Source organism: Penicillium chermesinum (genome assembly GCF_028974085.1).
Source record: "Penicillium chermesinum strain IBT 19713 chromosome Unknown utg000003l:1.0-5111272.0:1.0-5115320.0, whole genome shotgun sequence".
NCBI classification, from domain to species: domain Eukaryota; kingdom Fungi; phylum Ascomycota; class Eurotiomycetes; order Eurotiales; family Aspergillaceae; genus Penicillium; species Penicillium chermesinum.
Genome location: NW_026695313.1, coordinates 104,195 through 125,967, shown reverse-complemented (window position 1 = coordinate 125,967; position 21,773 = coordinate 104,195). Strand labels below are relative to the sequence as shown.

The window sequence follows — 21,773 nt, the reverse complement described above, 5'->3', positions numbered from 1 at the left end:
AACTAGGGCAGCTGACCGGGCAACTAAACTTTTGCACTTATTCGCATTTTTCAACTACGGGAATGCTAGCTCGCTCGCATGTCGTTTTGACTGGTGCAAAGGTACTTCCTAAGACAGGTAGTGCATGGGCCCATCTGCAGGGGTCTTTTTGCCGATGATGTCAAGTGGAGACGGGATCTGCTGTAGATGCGCTGGGGTGTGATTCGGCAGAAAATCTGGGATTTCTTTTTCCTAATCAAAGTTCGGGATTGCCTGTTCCATGTCCTTTTTGATTACTCTTCTTTTCCTTTGACTTTGGCCTTAGCTTGGTTGGCAGGGGGTGGAGAGAGACTACGTAGCTTGACACACGCAATGGGAAGGGGGGGTAGTGGGCACGGCCCGTGGGGACCCTCCGTACCCTGCCCTCGGGTGCTGCGATTGAGTGTGATTGGGAATAGATGGAAGTTTCTGAGGTTGAATTGGAGGCCGTTTTGGGTAAATTGGAATTGGTTGCGGTTGTGAATGTAACCTCTGGTGGAGAATGAGATCCTTGTCCGTACCATTGACGTGTCAAGTTGCAGAAGAGAACATTTGGGAACTTTGTGGATTTCATTTCTCGTCAAGCAAAAGAAAATACCTTGGGACCGAAACCTAGATCAAAACGCCCCCAAGTCCCAGCGCCCGAATCAATCAAGGACGGAGGCCTGCCCCCGTTCCCCCAAGTGCTCCCCGAGTCATCGAGGCATTAAAAAGACGTAGCCCACAAAGTAATGACAGAAAGTAAGATGACAAGGAAAATTGAGTATCGTACAAGCAGCAATGTACAAGCCATCACGTCTACACAAAAAGAAAAAACGAAGGGGTGAATTCGTAGCCCCCCCGGGAATCAATGGAATGAGGTGACAAAAAACCACCCCGGAAAACCAGGAATAAGAAGGGAGAACAGGGCAATAAGAAAAAAAAAAGATGCAAAGGGGATCCAAAGAAATCCCTCAGCAGGAAACACTGGTAAAGTCGTCAAGGGTCACAAAATCGTCAAACCCAAATGGCTCCCCATCCTGTAGAGTAGAGTTACCCAATCCCAGAGCAAACTGGCTGAACTCGTTAAAGTCCGGATCCAGCTGCTCATGAGGAACCATGAACCCGTTATCATGCTGCTGCTTCGAAGTGACATTGGTAAACTCCTGCGCAGGACCAGCATCCGCAGGCGAGAGCGGCGTACTAGGCGTAGGGCAGAAGTCCGGCGTCGAATGCGTCTCCGCAGACAGCGCGTCGACCTTCGGGGATCCGTTGTGAGAACGGGACCCCACCTGCGCAGCGAGGTGCGTGCCCTGGGTGAGCAGATGCAAGCTGTGAAAGTTGTTGCTGGGCTGAGAACGGCCCCGCGAGTGGCCGCTGGGGCCAGAGATGGAGGCCACGGGCGCAGGAGGCGCCGGGGCCGAGGGAGTGGGGGTCGGGATCTGGTGCACTGGCAGCTCGGGGGCTGAGGCCAGACGGTCGCGGAACTGGCGCATTTGGATGTTCGCGGCTCTGTCGGCGGGGATTTGGGCTTGCTGCATCATTTGCTGCTGCCACATGTGGACTGAGGTGCTTTCGCTGGGAGTCTGCATGGGCGTCGGCATGGGCTGCATTCGCTGCTGTTGCTGCTGCTGCTGCTGCAGGGCCCATGATGGGGTGCTACCCATCTGGGGTGGCCAGGTCTGCGTTGCGGGGTTCTGCGCCACGTAGGCGGGCACCTGGGTGGAGGGGGCCGCCGTAGTGCCCAAGTTTGAGTACGGGGAGGAGTCAGAGCCGTCCATGCAGTTCATGTACGACTGGGCATTCGGGTCGAAAGTGGTGGTGGGCGAAAGCATGTAGCCATCGCTGGCGGTCATGGGGCTGGCCAGGGCGCTGGAGTCCGCACCCTGTGCGAAGGGAGAGCGCAGGTTGGACAAGTCAAGACTCATCTTGCGTGCAGCGCCCCGGTCGATCGAGGGCCGGGGGGTCACGCTGGAGCGACGGTGGGCAATAGTGGCAGCGCTCGAGCTGTTTGCACGGGCGGCAAAGGCTGCGAGTAACTGGCGATGGAACTGCTCTTCAATCTGCATGTTCTGTGCTTGCAACATGCGAATGCGCTTCTCTTGGTAACGCTCGTCGATCTCTTCGTACATGGCTTCTTTCTCGACGATTTCCTTGGTGATGTGGAATGCTTTGCCAGTACGCTTCTTGTGCAACATGGAGGCCCGGTTGGCTGATTCCAGCCGGGCATCCAGACTGCGATCTTTCCGCCGGGAGGCGGCAATGAAAGCGCTGGAGCGCTCGATCAGTACGGGCCTGTCTACGTGGAATGGTGCCATCTCCAAACTTACCGCTCCTGGTTCTCCTCCCGCGAGCGGGGGATGGGGGCAATGTCCTGATCTAGATCGGAAGAGACCATTGTGTACATGTGAAAGTGGCCCTCGGAAAACAAGAGTCACGGTGCTGATGAGGTTCTAGACTGGGGAGGGTGTAAGATTAAATAGAGGGGCAAGCTGTCAGGCCCCAAGCGTACCCTCGCAAGCTTGAAGAGCGAATCCATGGATCCGAGACGATCGTAGGTTTGGACGCCGAGGAAAAAAGTCTCGTCCAGCGCCGGACCATGGATCCTCTGGGGACCGATAACCACCACGGCGAGTCCGTTCGACTGAGCGCCACATTTGCTCTCCTCCAATACGAGGGGCCGCTTGGCCCAGTGGTAGCGGGCTGCTCTGCTCCTCTGCTGCTGGGCTTGATTCGTCCTTCCCTGCTTTTTCTCCGAGGGATCATGCAGTGAGATGCCGTTGTCCAGCGCGCTCCACCGTTGAGCGTTCGCCCACTTCTGGTCACTTCGTGTCGGTGGTGGTCTGCCCCAGTCCACGATCGAAGCTGGCCTAGACCGGCCAACGTAGAAAGTGGGGAGCTGCTCCCCCGCGATGCGACAGTGCCCTGTTGCAGATCCGCTCCCAACGGCCAGAACTACTTCTTCATTCCTGATTCGCAGAGCATGGTCGATCGGCAGATCCCACGATTTGTTCGTAGGAAATTTGCTTTTAGCGTTCAGACTGCGTGCGGTAACATCCTGGCTAAACCCTTTTTAACCAGGGATCTCCCTGCAGAAACGCGGGATGAGAAAATTTCTTCTTCTTTGTGCGGAGTTACATAGACCAGGAGCAAGGGTCGATTCCTGGACCCTGTGCAGAAAACCCTTGGAGCTGAAGATAGGCACAGGCGGATACCTTATCCTTTGCACCATGGAGGCCCCCCAATCTAGGCCCCCCCCCCGGGGTCGGTACCGAAGCCAAAGCAGGCCACTGCGGCGAAGTGCCGTACTGGAAAACAGGCAAAATCTCTAAAAGGACCTGCTGGATACAGAAAGAAGCGCGAGGCTCCGCCTCTGTGTTGCCTTAAGGTTGACTCCAATTTTCTTTTTAATTTTTTTTAATTTTTTTTTTTTTTAAAATTTTAAATTTTATTTTTATTTTTTATTTGGAGATGAAGCCAAGCCTCTTAGGTCGGCAGATCATATAGCCTGCATTGGCCCGGCCACACATGGGCGTAGCCGAGACTAATTCTGGCCTTCGAGGAAAACGGGCAATCGCTTTGTTACCAAAGGGACCGAGCGACTGGACCCGAGCAAAGGGGGCTGCAGAAACCACCGTTCTCCCAGATATGCCCCAGACAGTCCAGCGGATTCGTTCCCTTTCGCCACCAGCGAGTCTAGGCGCGCCTTGGCTCTTATCAACTCCGGCCGGAACCGCCCAGTGAAGGCACTCGCCACGGCGTTTAGATACAACGAGGTACACCTTTCGATCATGCCATTGAAATAGAACCACCGTAAAGCGCCCTGTTAGACTACCCCGGTGCCTAGTGCGACGTTCACACAAGTGGAGGCTCTAAGGATTTAGTGTAACATAGATTAGTGGAGACGATCGACAGCTCCACGGGGATAGTATGAGATCGATCGACGGACGTGCACCGCACCTCTCCAGCTACCCTAATGGCCCCCAATGGGTCTCCGTAATGAGGGGGAGAAAAAGGGGAAGGACAGAAAAAAAAGGGGGAAGGGAAGGTTAAATGTACGGGGAAAAACCCATCCCTCCTGATTCCAAATTCCCACGTTCCCCCCCCCCGCGCCACCAAGGGCCTCCACGGTCGGCTCATGCCAATCACAGAGCCGCTTCGTGTGATAGTGCTGAGCACAAAATGTGCCTACGTGGAACTCAAATCCGAATAGATGGGTGCATACGACGCTTCCTGGTCCATCACCAATCACCATGTAGATGCGGACGGTCGGGATCGCCAGGTCCATCAACATGAAACTGAATCCCGGTAGAGCGGCGAATCCCGAGGACGTTGGATGATCGGCAAGTTGGACTACTGGGGTTGGCAAGAGGGCGGATGATTTACGTTGTCCTAATATTGAGTTTGCAGTCGAACCAGAGACCACGGGTAGATGGGCTGAAGACGAATTTTGAGGAGCAGAGGTGATTACTACGATCAGGACGATCATGGCCCGTTTCACTGAAGACGGGGCCGACGGACATGCGCCGAGGAAGTTCATAGGGCAGTTGGGGGGGTAAAGACATGCAAGATGCTTGGGGTTGGCAATGCTCGATTTAGGGTGAAACCACTACAGGAAGCTGAGCGAGGGAGGGGCATGAGGTTGATTGGGTTGTAGCCGCAGAGAAATCTTTATGGACAGCAGAACGCTAAGTTGGCAAAGACGGATAAAAGGGGAATCACACCAGGCCGGTAGTCTCCTTTACCGGGCACAGCCGAGACAGCCGAGCTGTATAACTCAAAAAAATGGGTGCCCATTCCCGACTGGGCCAGCCAAAGAACGATGTGAAGAGAGGCAGGAAACAAGGAAGAAAGGGGGAAAAAAAGAAAAAACTCCCACATCAGATCATGCCACTACTCTTGGCGCGAAACCCTCCTTTGTCTAGCCGTGGGTCAAGGGGGCTTTTTCTCCTCGCACCTTCGACTTCAGGAAATGCCCAGGGACGGTACCATGCCCTGCTCCTCGCGAGCCTCGGTGCCAACCTTGTACGAAACCTTGAACCGAATTTTGACCGAGTCGCCTTTGCCCGGGTCAACTCCGTCCAGAAGCATCTCCTGCTGCACCCCATGTTGTTGGTGTGGAGCAATGTCTCGGCCTGATTGCGGCCGAAGTTGAAGGGTATATGACTGTCATATTGCTCATTAGCTGGGGAAAGGGTCCTTCCTCATTGAAAATAGATTGGTCTTACCTTCTCCACCGCGACTTGGAAGTGGAGCCCTCCAATGGGCTGGCTCGTGTTGTTGGAGAAGACAGCCTTGATGTGGATTTGACGCGGCGAGGTGGGCACTCGACGGGCCTGGAAGTCAACCCGCAGCTGTGACTTGAGGACCTGGATTTCGTTCTGCGCAGGGAGCGCGCTACTTGGGGGCAAAGAGGACGCAAAGTTCCACTCATCTTCCTCCGGGGCAGCATTGCCCACGGACTGCGGTGGTGCACTAGAACCTCCGGCAAGATCAAGCAAAGACGCGGATGCTGGCTGCGCTGGGGCAGCGGGTGGTTGGAAAGCGCTACCCGCAGGTCGTGGACTGGCAGACACGAGGGAGGCAAAGGGGTCAGATGCTTGAGGGGGTGTCGCCGTTGACCGAACCTGAGGAGAATGCCCGGGCGCTGGAGTAGATGACTGTGATGCAGACCGAGGCGAGCTTAGAGATGCGAGAAGATCATAGTTGGGCTTGAACCCGGCGGGTGCTTGTTGAGGCGGCGGTGATGATGTGGGCGGAGATGGGCCGGGTGCTATAGTAGGAAACCCCACTGGCATGCTTGTTAGGGGAACATCATCCACGACCATGGTGGGTGGGATATACATACTGTTTGAGGAACCCAGGGAGATACCGCCGGACTGCACAGGCCCATCGTCGAGGGACAGCCCTATGAGGTCGTTCTCGAGAGCGCTACCACCCTGGGATGGCCCGGATGCGTCGCCATTGCCGTTGGAGCTAGGCTCCTCTGGGTCAAAGTCGATCAAAGACAGCTCGTTGTTGGCGTTCTTTGAAACTCCAGTCGTCGTGCCCAAGGTTCCCTTGGGAATCTTGGAAGCCGCATCCAGATCACCCTTCTTGACCAGCTTGTACCTTTCAATAGTTCGATGTATGCTGTCATTGATCTCGAGCAGCTTGTGAACAGCCTCGGGGTCATCAGACTCCTCTTCACACATTTTCTGGATCTTGGGGTGAGCACTTTGTAGAGCAGATGCGAGTTCCTAGTAAACAGTTAGAATGAGTATCCCCGAGGCTGATTCATCACCACTGACCTCAAAGACGTCCCCCTCTGGAATCCCTTGGCCGGGCTGTTGATTTTGAAGCATCTCCTCAAGAATTTTGGCCTTCTGTTGCACCTTGGAAACTTCTTCCGCGGCCTTCGCCCGGTAATCGGTTTTATGGCGATTATCATATCCGGCCATAACCTTCATCAACCGATTTGCTTCTTGCAAATCAGTCGGTGTGCCCCTTCGAATAAGCTCCTGGAGCTTGGCGGACTGCGCCTCTTTCTCTTCTTCTTCCATCTCTTCCGCCGAGCGCAGGTTCTAGGATCCGTTAGTAAACGCTATCTGTACCAATATATACGGGCTGTCCATACGTCACTCGGGTTCAGCACCGCGGCATCTTCGCGACGGACTTCGGGGAACGCATAACCCTTATAGAGCAATAGTCGATGCATATCCCTGATATGGCCCAGGTCCTCCTTGTATCGCGATGTTTGGCAGATCGTCTGTCGCCATTCCTCAATCGACTCCAGGATGCGGTGTTGCACCCGCGAGGGCCGCACAGGCGGCCGCTCGGGGAACCGCCGCACCAATTCATTCAGGAACTCTTTTGTGCTGATTTGAAGGTGGAATGGGTAGCCGCAGTTCTTCACGCATATGTCGAGGAGCTGATGGGGCGGAATTGAGCGGCTCAAGTTAGCCAAGCCCCGCCAGGTGGCATCTGGAAGAGGGGAGGGGCGGGGGAAAGGGAATTGAACATACGCCCAAAGCCAACAAAGCAATATTCTGATTGCGGGCATTGATCAGATGCACAATCTCGATGGCTGCTTCGCGAGGGCTAGGTGGGAAAGCTCGTATCAGTATGCGCGGCGGTTGTTTGGGAGGGGTCAGAAGGTAGCTGGACTCACGCAGTGCCCTTCTTGGTGTTGATCAAATCGGCGACTTCGAGGTTGAGAGCCAGGTTGGGTTCGTAGTTCTGTGGGTCACATGCATTTCCTGGTAGAGGAGCAGGGATTAGCGCGTTCGTTGTCCATTTGCGTAGGCTTGCGATTCAGCTCACGGATTGCCCGCTGAAGCGGTGTTAGCCCCGGTTCAGCATAGGCGCCGAAGCGGTCCCTAGCCGCCATGCGTGCAGAAGCAGCCTCCAGGTTGGCGGTTTGGGAGGAGAGGATAAAAGGGAGAATTGGGATGGGAGCAGGATGTCCAGGTTTACAATGAGGCGGAAAGGTACCCCCACGAGATCGTAGCGTTTGGACCCAAACAGGGCGGAGAACCTGCACGTGTGGCGCTTGTGCGGCGACGGGAATTTCTTCTTCGGATTTTGAGTCAACCCCACGTCCCTCTGCGCTTGCGACTCCAAGTCGTTTTCTCAGAAATGGTTCGACACAAGAAAGACAATTTCTCGCGAGGAGGCAAGAAATTCTCCAATCCTCGTCCACGACCGGCGCCCCGCGATGATGGCAATGCGCCCGCCACGTCGACTCGGCCTGCGTTCCGAGCTGCCTGTTGGGATCTTGGCCACTGTGACCCGAAGAGATGCTCTGGAAAGCGACTTATGAAACTGGGACTGATGAGAGAGCTCCATATTGGCCAGAGATTCCCTGGTGTGATTGTTTCGTGGGTCTTGCTAGAGCGACGTGCGAAATAACTGTTACTAACATTCCGTCGCAATAGACCCAATGCGAAAAAAGTCGTTTCCCCCGCCGATCGCGAATTGATGGAGCTACATGGCGCAGCGGTAGTGGAGTGCTCGTGGGTCAGAGTCAAAGAAGTGCCTTGGTCACGAATCGGTGGAAAATGCGAACGACTCTGTAGGTGCGAACTTTGGCCACCAAAGATTACACTCTAACATTATTGCATCTAGTGCCTTATCTCATTGCGGCGAATACAGTCAACTACGGCAAGCCATGGCGATTGAACTGCGTCGAAGCACTGGCAGCTTGTTTCTTTATCTGCGGACACGAAGAGTGGTCAAAGGAGGTTTTGAAGAATTTCCGCTACGGCGAGGCTTTTCTGGAGATCAACTCTGAATTACTAAAACGCTATGCTGCTTGTTCCAGTGAAGAGGAAGTCAAAAAGGCCGAGGAAGAGTGGTTGGCGAAGATTGAACGGGAATACGAAGAGAGCCGCATTGAAGGAGAGGACGATATGTGGACAGTTGGAAACCGAAATAGAATGCCCGCGAACGAAGAATCAGACGATGACGATGAGAGTGAAGAAGATGACAGCGGCGACAAGGGCGGGGGCGAGGGCGAGGACGAGAGCGAAGAAGATAAAGACCCGTTTGCGATCTCAGACGACTCCGAAGACGAAGCTCAAATGGCAGAAATTCGACAGAAGATCCTCGGGTCCAAGGCATTCCAAAACCCGTCAGTCTCCGACAAGCAGCAGCCGGAAAAGATCGCAAAGCCAGAGCCCTCCTATGTTGACTCGGATGCCGAGTCCGGCTCTGCAGGCAGTGAAGACGAGGATTTCGATAAAATCATCAATGCTACCACTGTGACAGATCGCACGGGCATTAAGGAAATTCAACGAAGGCGAGGCCAGGAGACTGTCAGCGCCTCTTTCTCACGGGCGGAAATTTCAGCGCCGAAGAGATGGTAGCCATTCCAGTGTGGCCAGGCTTTGACGAGCATGATTGAACGAATCAACATTGACCTATTAAGATGAATATCATGAGACACACAAGATAAAGGGAAAATTCTTCTCAGGCATCTGTTCGATATCCACCTTGGTATATAAACATTCGACTAGCCTGCTTCAATATGCTTTGCTGCTCGGGTTTGAGGATGACGTTTAGCCAAGCGTTCACCGTGACATCGTAATTCACATATCGCCCGTGACATAGGACACCAATTCTGGTAGTGTCATGCCAAGTGAAAAGGCAAGGAAGCCCCATGCTGTTGCGATCGGAAAAGACAATGGTCGTCATGAAGTCTCCTCTAACCCGTCATTGAATGGCTGATGGAGTAGATTCTCTGTTTCAAAAGAAGTTTCGCCTGTTTATTGCCTTTTGTCTTGAAAGTCGAGATGCATGTTTCGGTATCTTCGGCACCTCGAGCAATCCTCGTCGGCGTGCCTTGGGCAAGCGTGTGTCAAGGAGTGCGCAGTAGTCTTATAAAGAAGGGGATTTGCCTCGATGTAGCTGGGCAGTGCAGCCTGACGCAGTCGAGGACGCAGTCGAGGACGCTTCGAGGAAGAGCAAGGTGATTGGCCATATGATCGAATTGACCGAACAGGATACATGATAGCTCGCCTCTTGGTGAATTTGAAGGTGTCATGTAACTATATTTACTCATTACTAAAAGCATTACCTCAACTAATTGGAGTGTCATTCTCTTCTTATAAATCGTCACATCCAATACAAGGGGGATGGTGTCCACTTGCCCTGCGTCTGACAGCGCTGGGAGGGATAGCCGTATGCACGGCAGATGCAATGGTCTGAGATAGCGGTAAGGGAAGCAAGCTCATATCAGGCTCTACGTCAGACAGAATTACGTCGCGTCGCATTTGACCACCGAATGCAAAACCAGTCCTTACTACTTGACACACATTCAAAAGATGTGCAGCTTGGAAGATAAGCGAATTATCCAACTGCCTTTTGATAGTACACCCGATGTATCGGCATGTGCTAGGTGAGGAGACCGAAGGTGTGGGATTGGACGTGGAGGAAAGCGGAAATTGAACCGCCGAACTGAAATCTCAGTCTCCTTATCTGTGAGATATCGCTTACTATACTGGAGACAGCCCAAAAGTGGGTCTGGACTATTGAGAATCTGAACAGCAGTCATATTCATGGTGCTACCATCATTGCCAACATGCGGCAGGTTGATCTTTGCCTATTCTGAGTGTCTCACGGATCCAGAAGACCAGTGGCCAAGTAAAGTTTCACCGCTTGTTTTCAGTATTTCAGCTGCTTGGAATGGCAGCTTCGGAATTCTTCACTCTAGAACATGCGCTGTCGATCAACAATAATTCAATTCGTACGAAGTGGCTACGATCAATAGGGCTCAAGTCGCGCATTGTTTACGCAATTAAGCTTACTTCCTCAGTTAAGGGAATGACAATACCAGCCCGTCCTATATTCCCTTTCTGTAACTAAATCAGAGGTGAAGTGGGTGTAACCAGCTTCAATGCAAGGGATCGAAGAGATCACACCGTAGGCAGACATATAAGTGGCATAAGAACTACCAAATCCCGTCCTCTCTATCCACACTTGGTTTGAAATAACGTCACTAGAACCTTTCTCCGTGACAATATATGAGCGAAGCCGTAGAACTTTGAAGCCTAGAAAGAGGCGTGGGTACAACATGAGCCTAAATTCACCATTTATAATACTGATCTATGGTAGTTCTTACCCCAGGCGAACCTTTCCATGAAAGGGATCAGTCTGTGTTAGCTGAAAGGATAAGCTGTAGTCTCTGTTTAAACCGGAACCCTACTGTGAACTCTATCGAATACTATCATCTTGCCTGCTCAACTGGTGTCATCTAAATCTGGCGGTTCCGTCATAAACAGCGTCTATCTTATAGAACAGAAAGAAAAAGGGATCGTTGTAGACTTTCCGGCCCTCGACCCTGTGGGCGAATACATAAACAGATAGCTACTCTTGCGATAGAAGTCAGCTATAGAGGGAGTTTACTAAGTTGACTCTAAGCTTTTATTACACATATTATGATCGGTCCACTTAAGGCCTACTTAGCCTGGCACATAGAAAGTCAACCTTGGAAACTAGGAGCTAGCTTTCTAAGGAATGCCACGCCCACTTATTTATCTTGATAAGCAGGTTTTTCATGAATAACGCCGGAAGGTTGAACATTGCGCGCCGGGGAGCCAGGATCCAACATGGCCAGGTTGCTTCTCCTCATGCGCCGATTCACAGTCACTAGAGTCAATTGCAAGAGAAGAAAGGCAAGTGACAGAGAGCAGTTCTTCCACATCAGAACTTCCGTCCCTTGCGAGAGAGTGGCCGCCACTGTCATCGAGGTGCTTCATAATCTTCGCCACCAGTTCACCTCGCCCAGTCGCGTGTAGCATTTTGCCAATGGCTGCGTGCACAGCAAGCAGATACTTGTTAGGAGCGGGGCACTGGGGGTCGTGACTTGTTATGGTCACAAACTCGGGCAAATGGGGCATGATGTAGAAATGGGCGAGAGAGAAGACTTTCACACGGTAGCGATCGGAAACATCTGTCTCCTCCAGGACGAAGTTGAAGTGACCGAACTCTTCATGTAGTACTGAATCTAGCATTATTATGTTGTCAAGCCGATTAACGTCCTCATCGCCGTAATGAAAGAGATTATGAATCGTGGGGAAATAGCGATAGAGGCAGGTCCAGAATTGTGCGTGCCGTCGTCGTCCATCTGCTCGAAGATTCCCTAGGCCGAGTGGGATGATATGAGCGGCTTTCAGTCGAGAAGTATATGCGCCGCGTGGTCGGCCATGATACCTAGAGTCCCAAAACCCTGTCACTACACATCGGTGATTATCACGTCGAAGGCAGGCTTCACGTACTTGGGCCTGCGGCAGCCCAGTCGCCGATTGGAAGTTCCGGTCTCGTAGGTCTTCAAGAGAACCTTCTACGTCAAGACACGGTAAGGGGCTCATTCCGGGCGTTCTCCCGCCTGTGGCCATCATTGGTCTAAGCAAAGCTCTATCCAGGCGTTTGACTAGTTTTCGTAGTTTGTTGTCGTGATCGCAGCTTTCTGCATCATTGGCCAATTGGGCCATGCCTTTGACAGGAAGGGATCGGAAGACACGCCTCAGGAAATGGACGGTATCATCATTGTTATTCTGCGGTTGATACGCCTCCAGCCGATCGGATAGCTTCTCTCGGGCAGCAGCGTAAGTATCGAATCTTTCATCAGAAGTCAGACTGCTAGACATCTCAGGGAAAGTGTCCATGGCTGAGACCTAAAGAGATTCAAGTCAGCTCGGATTCAATGCCCACGGGTGCAGGTGAGACTCTCTGATATGATATATAGACTGCGGCGTGTCCGCTCCAATGGATATGAGATCCAATACCATATCCTCAAGTTGCGGATGCTGGATATGGTTTCAATACTATAGCATATCCTCTGGATATGAGGTATATATCCAAATCCGCAATCTGGGGATACGGATTATGGATATCCGTAGATACTGTGATCGTACCGCAGTCTAATGATACCTGTTGAATGACAGAAAGGTTAGTCTCGTGGAGCTAACGAAGTCCGCAGATTTGATGTGGAGATGGGCTATTGGAGCTTGATAAGGTCACCTGGAAACTGTCTGATGTGTATTGAGAATCATAGACTCTTGGGTTTCTCAGAGTGAGGGATTTGGAAGGTTCATGATGAAATCACGTCCACTCAGCTGGGAAGATAGAGCTGGCTAAGCTAAGAGTGAGAGTAAACTAATCCCTTTCGGGTTAGGAATTATGGGTCCTCTTGTTGAATTCAGGACACATGATATTCAGGTACCATCAGGCATAGATATTTCCTAAATGGTATAAGGGGGAACAGCTGAAGGAGTAGCTGAAGGGGTGCGTACATGTACTACTGTACACATACTTAGCACTCCCTTCTTACAGAATAGAATATACAGATCACGTATCATGTGATTATGCCGACCGCCATACCTTATTTGGATTGCAGGTGACTTGGGCGGTCGAAGTTCCAAGTGACAGCGCCCCTTGAAAGGCTGCAGGCATAAGGGCAGCCGGCCTGCCATGAAGGTTCTTCTCGAGCGCCAAACATGGCTCCACGACTGAGTGCCTTGAAAGCTGCCATAAGGAAAACAGCACGTCCCCCGTCAAGATCATTTCTAAAACTACCTCTTGAAACGCCCATCGAAGAGGAGACGTTACCTTATTACGACACCCAACAATTCTATCCCGTGCACATAGGAGATGAATTCGACGGAAGGTATCGAGTCACCGGTAAACTTGGTTTCGGTGCCTACTCGACAAGTTGGCTATGCCAGGATCTGCGGTATGTGACTATCTAAGTCAAGATATCAACGCCACTAACTTGGCCAAGAAACCAAAGGTATGCTGTTCTGAAGGTGTCTACTTCGCTACAGAAGTTCCCCACGGCGACCGACCGTGAATTCAAGATTTATGAGCACCTCGGAAAGGTCAACTCGGCACACCCAGGGCAATCACTTGTCCGAGAGCTCTACGACTCCTTCGAGCTTCAGAGCGATGCTGGCAAACACCAGTGCCTTGTCGTTCAACCGATGCACATGACACTCCTTGAGATGATGCGATTGAATCCAAGGCCGTTTGACCTACCTCTTCTCAAGATGACATTGAGACGATTATTATTGGCGCTTGATTTTCTGCATACCGAAGCCGACATCATTCACACTGGTAATGATACTCTCCAACCACAAGAATTATTTGCCTGATTTAAACTAGATCTTAAGACCGACAATCTGATGCTCAGCCTGGAGGACAATACAATGCTGGCCGATTTTGTGGATGAAGAGGCTAGGCATCCGATTCCTCGAAAAATAATAGACGAATCGCGCACCATCTACCTGAGTCGACAGTTTCGCAAACCCTCCAGACGGAAGGGCTTTGGCTTGCCTATTCTTTGTGACTTTGGGGAGGCACGAATCGGGAAGACGCAAAAGTCCGGGCCTTTTGTACAGCCGCATATCTATCGGGCTCCAGAGATCATATTTGAGATGCCCTGGGGGAGTGCTGTTGACATCTGGAATCTGGGGGCTCTGGTGAGTGGTGTTTGAGCCATGACTGATGCTCAGAACTCTACTAATAGGACGACAGATCTGGGATCTCTTCGAAGGACGGCATCTATTCGGGGATATTTTCGACGACAATGGTAAACACGATGCATTTGTGCACCTAGCATTAATGGTCGCATTGATTGGGCCACCACCAGTTGATTTTGTCCAGCGCAGTGAAACCACAGAGCAGTGCTTTGATCACAATGGTAGGCGATTTCACTTGCGCTTTAAGTCTTTTCATAAATAAACTTTGGAGCTGACTCTGTAGTAGGCACTTGGATTGCTCATCAAGATGCGGCTGTACCTTTGACTTCACTAGAAAGTCAAGAGAAGCGACTTTCCGGCCCTGAGAAGGAATCTTTTCTCCGATTTATTAGGTCCATGCTTAAGTGGCTGCCAGAAGAGCGCAAAACTGCGAGGGAGTTGCTGGAGGATCCGTGGCTGCTCTGATCCTAGCCAATTTCGTTTCCTTCAGAATGTACTGAGGGGTATCTGAAAAATGTATTGGTAAATATAGCATACTTACGCTTATCAATATGAAACCTGTAAGCGCTTGCGCTTACTTCTGTATGTGATGAACATCTTTGGCGAAACGCTTGAATTCTCAGCAATGTTTCGGTTAGCGCCCTCGGCTGGGAAAGCGGCAATATCAGCTTTGTAACTAGATGAACTGTTATAGGCAGGATAAAGCTGCTTGATTTGAAAACGCCGCCTTCTCTTTCAGAACGAAAAGCATGCCAGAGCTTCCCGTCCCAAAGAACTTCCTGTACGCAAAACTCAACTCCTTTCTACGATGTCTAAGGCCGTCCGCCGCTTCATCTCCTAAGTTGGGAAGGTCAAACTGAGCGACTTCAAGAATCCGAGTCACAAGGCCCTTGTCGAGGATTATTGCGAGAAGCAGGAATCGCGTGTCAGTCAATTCGTAATGTCATATACACGGGTAGACTCTTAGACTGGTCTCGTATTTTGCACCCACACTTCAATCATGGGATGACTGGTTTGAATATGGGCGTAAATATATATACTTCGGAAAATCTCCTATGAATGAATTCCTCTCAGCTGGGTCATACAAGAGGCAAAGCCAATGTGAATACATTGGTGGTAGTTCCACGAGATTGCAGACTTTTCGCCTTCTTGAACAGCTCCTGGTCACTTCGTGTGACCCTGAAAGTAGCTCCAAATACCAGAGGAGTTCCATCATAGAACAGAGATAGGCATATATTGCCCTAATTCGAACTATCTAGCACATACGACCATAGGGTGTGGAGAACAGGGCTTCCCGTCCGCTCAGCCGTACTTAAGCCACATAAAGAACGCAGTCAATTCTCTGAGAGCCCTGGGTCTTAAAACAGCCTTGCAATTTGTCTTAGGGTGAGTGCGGGTGATATGGGTGAGAATTTGGGCGACGTGGGTGAGGAGGGTGAGAACTGGGTGAGAATACCCACTCTCGTGCGTGTGCTCCTGCTGGTGGCGATAAATAGCCTTCAAGGCGCCCCTTCCAGTCTGCCATCTCTTTCTCGTCGCTACCTAGTAAGAGGATGCTGCCAGAGGCAATACAGCAGAAGCTCGACAAGGTGAACGCATGTGCCTTGTCACGTGGTTTCATCTGCGATTATCAGCAAGAGCGGGAACAAACCGAGAATACTATACGCCACAAGGCGCTCGCTCCCGCCACAGACCAAAACTATGAGAAGACCGTATTGAACTGGTTGTTGTGAGCTACCCTGATACAATTGTTTTCTTCTAGGTCGTTATTGATATATCTTAGATAAAGGCTTTCCTGTAACGAAGCGGCGACTGCCAACTTTTCTAAAAAAAGATCCCGATCCCTCTCCGCAGCTTTTAAAATCTTTTACAGAATATTATATTATCACGAGAGAGAACTTCCCCTCTCAGAAATCTGCATATCTAAATTTCTCGAACTTTGTTGCGAGATAAGAGCGAGAAATATCACGATGTCTCCCGGAGCATATAAAGAAAGATGTTCGAAATGTAAGGTTCTTTTAGAGAACACATTTCGTCCCTTACTAATACTGTGTAGTACATCCAACAGGATCTCACAAAGAAATACAATTTAAGGACGAAGCCTCACCCGAAATATATTATTATAGCCAAAGACATCGAGCTGCTCCTTTACAGGCTATTCAGGGGTGACTAGCACAATTACAGGCACGAAAAAGCTTGCGTTCAAACTGGAAGTGCTCTTGTGTTGTTTGTTAGCTCGAGTATCAGGACAGGTGCTGTGGTGGAGTCGAGTTCCTACCATCACTCTAATAAGTATCTTTATTATAAGATTCGGGTAGCTGATCCTCTCTTCCCTATAAACAGCGTGATCTGTTTTATCCGAGCTCATTCGTTTCAAGCTAATAACAATATCACAGCATATCAGCTTCAACATAATGTAGAACCGAAAAACAAACCTGCTAAAGCACTAGATAACCATCGATCCCGAATTTCTCAAAGGTTAACATAATCGAGAGGACAGATATCAGTGAGGACATATACCCACTACCATGATATTTTATCGCTGATATTTACTTTATAGCCCTAAGAACTGGTTCCAAGAGAACCCAATTCTTGCTTTTAATTTTGTATTTTGGGTCATAGCCCACAGCATAGCTGATGGTGTTTTCAAGGGCCTCAGCACAGTAGCAGACATACTCGCTATCAGACCCCCAAGAGGAAGAGATTTTTATACTCTTAAATGGAAAGAGGAAAAGATGAAGACCCCCTTTTTCTAGATGATTACTCCTACTAGCCCCTCTCCAGAAAAAGCCTTGACCTTTTCATCTCTTCGACATAACTTTACAAGCCTGGCTCAGCGAGAGAGGTTCAAAAATCGACTATAGGTCCACGGCATTCACACAAATGTCGCAAACTCTATTAACTATGAGTAATAGGTAGCTGTGGGCTATAGCCAAGTGCTGATCTTATTTAGTAAAGGTATCAGAAGCGACACATTCCCAGGCTCTCAATCATCAAAACCACAATACATACCTGAAGTACCAATCTACACTCAAATCACTGGACATTCAGGCCATTGTGTTTGGCTTAGAGCTGGACTACAAATGCTACAACATGGAGCAAAGCATGTCTCACCATCGCGATCCCAATACCCTGTTGAAACTAGACATGACTTCTCTCACCACTTTCAAACAGACCGATGAAGTCATAGCGATAAATAAGAGGATTGCCTTCCTAACCTCTACAATCTCTCGAAACCCTAGTGCTCATCCCAATCTTGTTGCTAAGCGTAACAAGCTCTATAGTAGAAAAGCCAAATACTTACTTGCCTGGAAAATAAAACACAGACAAGATTGGTGGGATTCTGTCTATAATAAATATATTTCTGGGAACAAGTTTGCCGAGTATGATAAGACTCCCTTATTTAACATCTTCAAAAAATATATACCAGAACATGCACGACTAGATGAATTCCTTTTCACAGAGACAACTTTAGAAAGTGACATTGGCTAACAGTGTTTGAATGATATGGTTACATTTTATACTTCTATGGAGCGAGTTGCCTATTATCTGGGGTTATCTCCCACAGATAATAAATATCTAGTTTACACTATGTCCATATCAGGGTAGGTTATTATGTTCTGATAATAATCTTCTACCCACATATTGACTATGATAGCATGAGGATGTAATAGCGAGCGAAGCATATCCTGCAGTATAAAAGACGAAGCTTGGGAGGCCCACCATACCAACAACGCTACAAGAACGAAAAACACGCCCACAGGTATGTATAGCGCAAGTTTGTTCAGTTCTGTTATCTATATACAGAGTTCTCATACAACGAGGAAAGCTGGAAGAGACATTACTAAAGCCATCTAGAGAATTTACAGCCTCGATGTGGTATATTCACGTTCTGATACACCCTTGTTGCCCCTGGCTTTTGCCCGTTCTGCCTAGGAGATACGACGAAAAGTCTAGATGAACGATTCCAGTAATGGCTAGTGAAGGCAACACTTTTAAATCATATCGACGGGCATTTGGAAAATTTGAAAAGCTTGGTGGCTTTTATTTGCCCGTACCCACATTGCCAGAAGAAAGATTACCAGAATCTGCCGAGCCTACGTGGTCACTTTTTTGACGCCCATTCAATCGAAGAGCCACGTTCAAACTGTGTCAGTCGGAAAAGGAAATGATAATCCGATCCCGATTCAGACATGCAGAGTCAGCATTTCAAGCGCCGCTCTGTCCTAGGGGCTGAACCTGTTTTTGAAATTACTAAGGACCATGGAGTGATACTGCCTGACGAGGAAGAAGGATCCATACATGAGATAGAAGGTCTGACACTACCCGACGAAGAAGAAGAATCCTTGTATGAGATGGAAAATCTTATGGAGCAATTCACTCTTTTTGGCGAGCATCAGATACGGGGTGAGGAGGAGGGTGATGCCATATCACGAATGGAATATGGAATCCGTCTATAGAGCGGTCATTAAAGCAGGATTCCACCAACGAGACTTCCATGTTATGCCCACGCTGAGTGCTGAGATGAGGACCATCTATAGATGACCGACGACTGTCCGTGGCCCGTTTATGGCCCGCTGACTTAGGCGGTTAAATGAAGATGTTTTCTGATCCAAATAAAACACTCTTTATATTCTGAGTTTTCCGCGAATAAAAAAAGTGCTGCTGGTGCTAGGTTGTCTAGCGTCACGAGGGAATTTCTATACCGTACAAGCGTGGTTTTGAAAACACCACAGGGCGCAAAATGGGAGGCGAAGATTGGCTCCCCAGATTGTGGATCTGTTTTCATTGGCCAAAGTTCCTCAGGGGCAGATGAGCTCACATGATCACGGAACGTAGCTGGAAGGATATTCCGGTCGCTACCTAAAAACAGTTTCAGCTCTGTCCTCATGTCTGCCTTTCTTTCTCCCACAACTCTTTCCGCCCCATCTTTGCGGTACTTGTGAAATGGACTTTGATAATATCGCGAAAGAGCAGTCAGAACGTGTTTTTGGGGTATGGATACAGAATCTACTTAAATATTCACCAGAGGATTTGGCAGGCAAGCTTGCTTTCCAGCATTGTCCTGGCATGTCTGTAACGGCTTTGCGGCTTTCAAATGGCGCTTTCAATATTTGCTACCGAGTTACTTACGAAGATGGTTATTGCGTCGTGGTTTGCTTTACAGCCCTTGGTCGAGTTATCGCTCGCAATGAAAAAGTTGAGGATAAGGTCTCAATAATGAACTATGTCGCTCAGAACACCACGATTCCCGTTTCAAGAGTCTTAGGACATGGCAGATCTGTGGTTAGCCTATATATTGTGATGTCTTTTATTGAAGGAAATACGTTGAGCGAGTATCTTAGGGATTTGTCGTACGTGATAGTTATATTGAGTTCAAAGGTCTCGAGATCTATCTTGAGAAGAGTTTATTCTAGTATGGCTGAAGTGCTTTTAGAGCTGTCGAAACCTGGATTTCCGTATATCGGAGTTATCAGAAAGGACAAGTCAGGTGTTTGGATTGTGCTAAAGCGTCTACTCACTTTCAATATGAATCGGCTTGCCCAATTCTCTAATATTCTACATAGTGTCTTCGGTCGAGGGTATTTTAGTAATGTAGCGGATTATTTTGAGGAGCTCGTTTAGCAACATTTCTATCATCTTAAATTTTAATGTAACAATGCAATTTTAGACAGAGCCGACTGCCGGAAGAAATATATTGTACGCTGTCTTTTCTGTAAGCTTTTACGTGAGATATCAAGAGCTTATTGCAGGGGCCCTTTCCGACTCTATTGCGATGATCTTTATCCTGATAATGTGTTTGTTGATGTATCAAAGCTTATTATCTCTGGGGTAGTCGATTGGGAATTTACTTATGCTGCTCCTGTTAAATTTATATATGTTGCTCCTTGGTGGCTCTTACTAGAGCGCCTCGAAGACTAGGATTCCGATCTCGAATAATTCTTAGTATATTTCATGTCGAGGTTTCGTTTTTTTCTTGATGTATTTTAGGATTGCGAGGCTAAAAAAATTAAGGATAGATCCTTGTCAGAATCTTAGTGTCTATCGGCTGTTATAGAGAGCTTATTAGAAAGTAGACTATTTTAGATTTGTCTTGCTTTACAACATAGCTTTATGTTTGATAAGATCTATTAGAAGTTTATCAATCTCTGGTTTTATAGTATTTTTACTATGCTTGATAATTAATTATTTCTTCTAAGCGCAAAAAAATATGTAAACATCGATACTTTTGTTGAGGAGAAAATGAAGCAGGTAATTAAGGGTGGTTTGGTTTCTAATTATAGTATTGATGAACTATTTGATCTATAAATATTACTAGTGGATATACTTATGTTGTAAGATAACAGAAAACTAAATAAGTGGTTATATTTGATATATGTAAAAACAATATGGTATATATAGAGCGAGTAGTGTATTTTGAGATCTTATAGATATAGCTTTGTTGACCTATCTGTCACCTTTCGGCTTTTAAGCTCGAAGACTGGCTTTTATTGTTTTAGTTATAAGCTCCTTCTTGGCGGAGGAGAGGTTCTGGATGGTATCTTGTATCTTTAGAGTCTTGTTGAGAGCTGTCTTCAAATCTGTACCTTGTTTAGTAGATGGAATATTATCCTTTCTTACCCCTATCTAAATTTCACCTGATGAAACCTTTTTGACAAATTCGGGAGTTTTATTAGCTGGAATATGGTTTTCGTAATAGTTAAGGATGGATGCGAAACTATCTCGAGTCTTTTAAGCTCTAGAGTTATTGTCTTGGCTGTCTATTGTGTTGGAACTATAGTGGTTGAGTTAGTCTTCGAGATATGATAGTTGAAATTGAAATGGAACTGATAGGAAGCCCGGTTGGTAGGTAGTGGTCTTGATAGTAGTAGTTGGTGTCTTAATTACTTAAGAAATGTGATTTTTGGTCAAGTAGGTACTTCGATATGCAAAGTTAAACTGTCTAAATATATATGGAGTGGTTTGGGGGGAAAATTTTTGTTTTAAATATTTAAGAATTATAAATGATCGATATGAGATTGGTCTTTTAAATGCCGAGATAATAGATAATACTACGCAGGAAACGATGGATTAGCGGTTATATTGCGAATAGAACTCGAAAATTTATTGTTGAGTGATATTATATCTGGATGCTAACCCGAGTAGGAAGGGAATATTCCAGGGTGCTACTCTGGTGATTTGCTTTATCTAGTTAGGGGATACTAAATATGGCGACTAGTATAATAATCCTAAAATTTAATGCTTCGTGTTTTATTATAATGTAATAATTGAATTGTTACTCTAATAGAATAAGTATATATTGTCAAGTTATACGAAGACATTTTGAATTAACCATCTCTGGCTGATTTAGTCGTCGTTTTGAGGCTCTTGGCTGTTGTAAACTTTTTCGAGGTTGTAATATGGATTGGTGAAAGTCGATAATTATTGTCTGCCTTAGTTCTTTATTCTAAAGAATATTGTTATATCGCAGGTTGTTGTGGATGATTTTTAAAGCTCTAATTTCCTTATTAGATTACTAAATATTTTGTAGAAGTTTAGATGTCGGCTCTATCGATACTGTATTAACTTCCCCCCCAGGCTATTACGAGTATATAGCAAATCTCTCTAGTTTTATAGAGGAAGTAAATTTTCGTTAAGTCGATTATATCTAGGAAAACAGGTATAGCGGATCCTTAAGTCTTTTGCAGAATTCGGTATATCTTTGCTTTGTGAGAGATTTCTTTCTATAACAGCGATGTAGTTCTTTTACCGATGATGGTGTAGCTATATACAACACAAGTAAGTTTGAACAATACACCGTACGTTCTGTAACTTCTA

The 21,773-nt window shown here is 48.0% G+C and overlaps 7 protein-coding genes across 7 annotated transcripts; 5 read left to right on the top strand and 2 right to left on the bottom strand.

The window, feature by feature from the left end:
- Positions 1–971: 971 nt before the first annotated feature.
- Positions 972–7,366, bottom strand: N7468_002915 (VHS domain protein; the record flags this gene model as incomplete). The annotated part of the gene is made up of 12 exons (XM_058472212.1): positions 972–2,268; positions 2,328–2,416; positions 2,510–3,023; positions 3,526–3,869; positions 4,223–4,606; positions 4,987–5,163; positions 5,226–6,236; positions 6,288–6,560; positions 6,614–6,907; positions 7,002–7,077; positions 7,148–7,235; positions 7,300–7,366. 12 exons carry the CDS (start codon positions 7,364–7,366, stop codon positions 972–974), a joined length of 4,614 nt encoding a protein of 1,537 aa, XP_058331215.1.
- Positions 7,367–7,614: 248 nt separating this feature from the next.
- N7468_002914 (ribosome biogenesis TSR3 family protein) lies at positions 7,615–8,843 on the top strand (the record flags this gene model as incomplete). The annotated part of the gene is made up of 3 exons (XM_058472211.1): positions 7,615–7,856; positions 7,914–8,050; positions 8,104–8,843. 3 exons carry the CDS (start codon positions 7,615–7,617, stop codon positions 8,841–8,843), a joined length of 1,119 nt encoding a protein of 372 aa, XP_058331214.1.
- A 2,187-nt stretch (positions 8,844–11,030) lies between these two features.
- N7468_002913 (uncharacterized protein) lies at positions 11,031–12,143 on the bottom strand (the record flags this gene model as incomplete). The annotated part of the gene is made up of 1 exon (XM_058472210.1): positions 11,031–12,143. One exon carries the CDS (start codon positions 12,141–12,143, stop codon positions 11,031–11,033), a length of 1,113 nt encoding a protein of 370 aa, XP_058331213.1.
- Positions 12,144–12,974: 831 nt separating this feature from the next.
- N7468_002912 (serine/threonine-protein kinase) lies at positions 12,975–14,420 on the top strand (the record flags this gene model as incomplete). Its single annotated transcript, XM_058472209.1, has 5 exons — positions 12,975–13,210; positions 13,259–13,590; positions 13,639–13,955; positions 14,011–14,176; positions 14,242–14,420. 5 exons carry the CDS (start codon positions 12,975–12,977, stop codon positions 14,418–14,420), a joined length of 1,230 nt encoding a protein of 409 aa, XP_058331212.1.
- A 739-nt stretch (positions 14,421–15,159) lies between these two features.
- N7468_002911 (uncharacterized protein) lies at positions 15,160–15,908 on the top strand (the record flags this gene model as incomplete). The annotated part of the gene is made up of 3 exons (XM_058472208.1): positions 15,160–15,341; positions 15,460–15,667; positions 15,762–15,908. Coding segments are annotated over 3 exons (537 nt in total), but the record flags the coding sequence as incomplete, so codon positions are not given.
- A 17-nt stretch (positions 15,909–15,925) lies between these two features.
- Positions 15,926–17,447, top strand: N7468_002910 (uncharacterized protein; the record flags this gene model as incomplete). The annotated part of the gene is made up of 4 exons (XM_058472207.1): positions 15,926–15,962; positions 16,352–16,433; positions 16,516–16,618; positions 16,914–17,447. 4 exons carry the CDS (start codon positions 15,926–15,928, stop codon positions 17,445–17,447), a joined length of 756 nt encoding a protein of 251 aa, XP_058331210.1.
- A 701-nt stretch (positions 17,448–18,148) lies between these two features.
- N7468_002909 (uncharacterized protein) lies at positions 18,149–18,415 on the top strand (the record flags this gene model as incomplete). Its single annotated transcript, XM_058472206.1, has 1 exon — positions 18,149–18,415. One exon carries the CDS (start codon positions 18,149–18,151, stop codon positions 18,413–18,415), a length of 267 nt encoding a protein of 88 aa, XP_058331209.1.
- Positions 18,416–21,773: the final 3,358 nt, after the last annotated feature.